This window comes from Asparagus officinalis, chromosome 7, assembly GCF_001876935.1.
Source record: "Asparagus officinalis chromosome 7, Aspof.V1, whole genome shotgun sequence".
In the NCBI taxonomy this organism is placed as follows: Eukaryota; Viridiplantae; Streptophyta; class Magnoliopsida; order Asparagales; family Asparagaceae; genus Asparagus; species Asparagus officinalis.
The window spans coordinates 19,022,261-19,025,778 of NC_033800.1; the positions used below are offsets into that span (position 1 = coordinate 19,022,261).

At 35.8% G+C, this 3,518-nt stretch overlaps 1 protein-coding gene across 1 annotated transcript; it reads left to right on the plus strand.

The window, feature by feature from the left end:
* Positions 71–2,171, plus strand: LOC109849368 (macrophage migration inhibitory factor homolog). The gene is made up of 3 exons (XM_020419190.1): positions 71–286; positions 1,388–1,588; positions 1,914–2,171. Exons 1-3 carry the CDS (start codon positions 176–178, stop codon positions 1,947–1,949), a joined length of 348 nt encoding a protein of 115 aa, XP_020274779.1. The 5' UTR covers positions 71–175; the 3' UTR covers positions 1,950–2,171.

Here is a 3,518-nt window from a genome sequence, read left to right on the forward strand (position 1 = left end):
GGTCCTTGTGAAGCCCAGTCCTCTGTTCCCGGGCTTATCTCCATCGGTCGACTACAATTGGGCTTTATTTTGAGCCCATTTAGCTTTGCAGAGTATAATTCACGAAACAGAGGTTCTAGAGGTTTGAAGAAAGAAAAAGAAAGCGGAGAAAATTGGAAGAAGAGAAATACCGAAGATGCCGTGCCTTAATCTCTCAACCAACGTCAACCTCGAGAAAATCGACACCTCGGCGATCCTCTCCGAGGCCTCAAAGGCTGTCGCCAGGGTCACGGGCAAGCCTGAACAAGTGAGTTCTCCCTCTCTTAAACCCTAACCTCCCTAATTCATGCTATATTTCTTTTCTTATTCGAAATGAGTTCATGGGTTTTTTCTCTTCTTGATGCCATTGTACTGATTTAGTGACCGATGCGAGGAAGTGGGTTTTTGCTATCCTAGGTTATGAGTTGGTATAATGAGTTAGGATGAATCTGGGTCAATCTATAAGCTTCATTAGGAGATTTAGCTGACTTAGTACATTTTCAGAAGCTACAGGTTCCGGTATTTGATAAACTTGGTCCTAATTGAACTTTTTCGGTGAGTCGGAGAATTGAGAGAAAACCCATTTCCTCATGGGGTGATATTTTTCGAGAAGCTCGGTTATTTTGTATGACATGGGTTTAACTGCATCCTATGTAGTATCTTTGGTACGGTAAGCACAATGTTTGTTCCCTTTCTCAGTTCTTTAGTGTGCAACTAGACTTGTAAATGATCATTCTCCTTTAGGCACAGGGTGTGAAATTGGTAATCTAAATGTATTTACTTTGCTAGGGATAACTTAAGCTTTATCCTCTTAAAGCTCCTTCTGCTGCATCGAAACTCTGTAGTTGTGGTGAAGGGTGAGGATTTTGTTTTTACACTCCAACATAAACCTCCGCAAATTGAGTGTTCTTTTCATGGGTGAAACTACAGTGAGGATTGATACTTTAGATAAACATTGAAAAAAAACATTGATGGGTTGAATTGTTTTTTATTAAGACAGCTTCTTGGGAAAAAAAAGAATAAGAAAAAAGAAAAGGTTAAAATGACAAAGTGATTTTTTTTTCTTTTGGTATTTTTGTTGAAAACAACTTTAAGGTTTGTTAACAACTGAACAGTGCCTGCAAACACAAGTGTACGGCATATGCATTTGAGGTTTTGATTGCATTTTATTTTTATTCCATGCAAATAATTACGATAAAAGTTTTCTTGTTCATCTCCATCTCTTACTGTCCTTCTTTTGTCAACTTACTTTACTGGCGTGCAGCTTATAGCCTTCAATATTGAAGGCAATGACAATTTTTAGGAGAAAATTTGTGTTGGTCATATAACTATGCAGTTAAACTGATCTTATTATTATTATTATTAACAGTATGTGATGATAGTGCTAGAAGGATCCGTACCAGTGTCATTTGGGGGATCACAGGACCCTGCTGCATTTGGTACACTGGTTTCTATTGGAGGCCTGAATCCTGATGTGAACAAGGATCTGAGTGCTGCGATTGCTGCTATCTTGGAGACCAAGTTGTCCATTCCTAAGTCACGTTTCTATCTCAAGTTTGAAGATACAAAGGCAAGTCATATAAATTAAGCCACTCCATTTAGTATCTTGTTATGCATTTCTTTTTCTCATTGCAAAATCTTATGGTTCTTAGGCCCATCAAACTCAAGAACATGCTCAGTGTTTACATGCTTCCCATCAGCTATAGGTCATGTATTGTGTAAATATTCACTTATTATTTAAATCATGTGGCACTTTAAGATTTTTGACTGATTGGCAACTATACTATCTTCAATTAAATTTCTCTTGACCTTAAAGTTATAGCTGGACTACTCAACGTTTATCATTGTCCTCCCAACTTAAAAGGTACTGATTCTTCATACTGTCTTCTGTGCAGCGTTCATACTTTGGGTGGAACGGGTCAACTTTCTAGATATGTATTTCCCTTGGCCTAAATATTTTGAATCCATATGTCATGATCAAAAGACCTAAGCTTTTACTCTTTCAGAATATCAGCCTCTGCGTCAGGAACTAAAGATTGTGTTGATTTGTAATGCTATTTCTATACCCTTCTCTCATTTTAATACTGGTACAGTAAATGCAAGTTTCTTAAGTTTTAGTATGGTTTTGCTCGTAATTTTGAAAAATTTGCAATCGATCTGATACTGGTGTGGTTGTGATAAGATAGTTTGGTGCATATTTGCACTTAATAACATACTGAACCCGTGCTTGGTTAATGTCATATTTATAGCTTTTGATGGCACTGAAAACGAGGTTATTCTTATGCTTGCGCTTATGGATGTTTCTTCGAAGAAAACGTGGCTAGATTAGAGAATCATATTCAGATATTTCTGCTTACGATCTTATAGTATCTGTGCCTTATTTTTTGGCATGTTTGCTATCACATGACATGCTTATTATATAGAAGTATCTTTTCTTTTGTAGAAAACCTTTCAACCTGCTGGGCAGCGGCTGCAGATACCGATCCTTTCAGTCGATCGTATGTTGGTCATGAATTACACGATTAGTGTTTTTTAATTAAATCTTCGGAATTTTTTTCTGACAGTATCTTGGTGGAAAACTTTCAGCTCATTTTGGTCAATGGACTATGGAAGAAAGTTAGCATTCAAGAAAATTTAAAAGAAATAAAAAGAAACAGGAGAGATTGATGCACATTGAAAGTAGGAAACAATAAGAGGTTTTGCACATTGGTTTAGCTTATACTAGGTGTATACTGCTGATTTCATGTGAAATTGAGTTGGTTTTTGGTCTTTTAGCCTTTTAGGCACTCTTTCATCATTGTTTGGCATCCTAAGAGTTTTCGGTTGCTTTTTATTTTATTTTTGTAAGAAATGACAAAATTTTTAATGCTTAAATTAAAGAAAAATAACTTGAGCCAGTTATCAGCATCCTGAATTTTTTGATGTTTTCCTTATGTCTTGAGCTCTGCAATTCATTTTTGTGCTTTAAGTTAAAGTGGGCACCAGATTTCTTACTGCGACTTTCATGTGAAATTGACTTGGTTTGTTATGTTATGTGTCACTCCTTCGTCAACCTTTGGCATCCCAAGAGTCTTTGATTGCTTTTGTTTATAAAAGAAAATTACAAATGTTTTTTAATGTTTAAATTAAACAAAAAAAAAAAAACTTGAGCCAAGTTATCATCTATTTCAAGGAACCTTTTGATGTTTTCCTTATGTCTTGAGCTCTGCAATTCATTTTTAAGCTTTTAAGTTAAAGTGGGCTCCAGAATCTTCTCCGAAGGTGTTAGGGAATGAGATAAAAGGCTAACATTGTATTTTAAATTTAGATAGAATGTAGTTGTGGCTGTAAATCCTGGTAACTAGTCAAACCATTTTAAACAATAATCCTGGTTAACAAGTTTGACATTGTTTAGTGGCTTTCTTCAACTATGTTATTCTTTTTTATTAGGAGTTATCTGACTTCAAATTAACCACACCATGCAATTTTTGGGTTTTTGCATAGAGCATGACACATCACGT

Excerpts from the sequence above, each read along its gene's own strand:
- LOC109849368 (XM_020419190.1), top strand. The coding sequence starts at position 176 with ATGCCGTGCCTTAATCTCTCAACCAACGTCAACCTCGAGAAAATCGAC. Across the intron at positions 287-1,387 it reads TCACGGGCAAGCCTGAACAA|TATGTGATGATAGTGCTAGA; the intron begins GTGAGTTCTCCC and ends TATTATTAACAG. Across the intron at positions 1,589-1,913 it reads TCAAGTTTGAAGATACAAAG|CGTTCATACTTTGGGTGGAA; the intron begins GCAAGTCATATA and ends TCTTCTGTGCAG.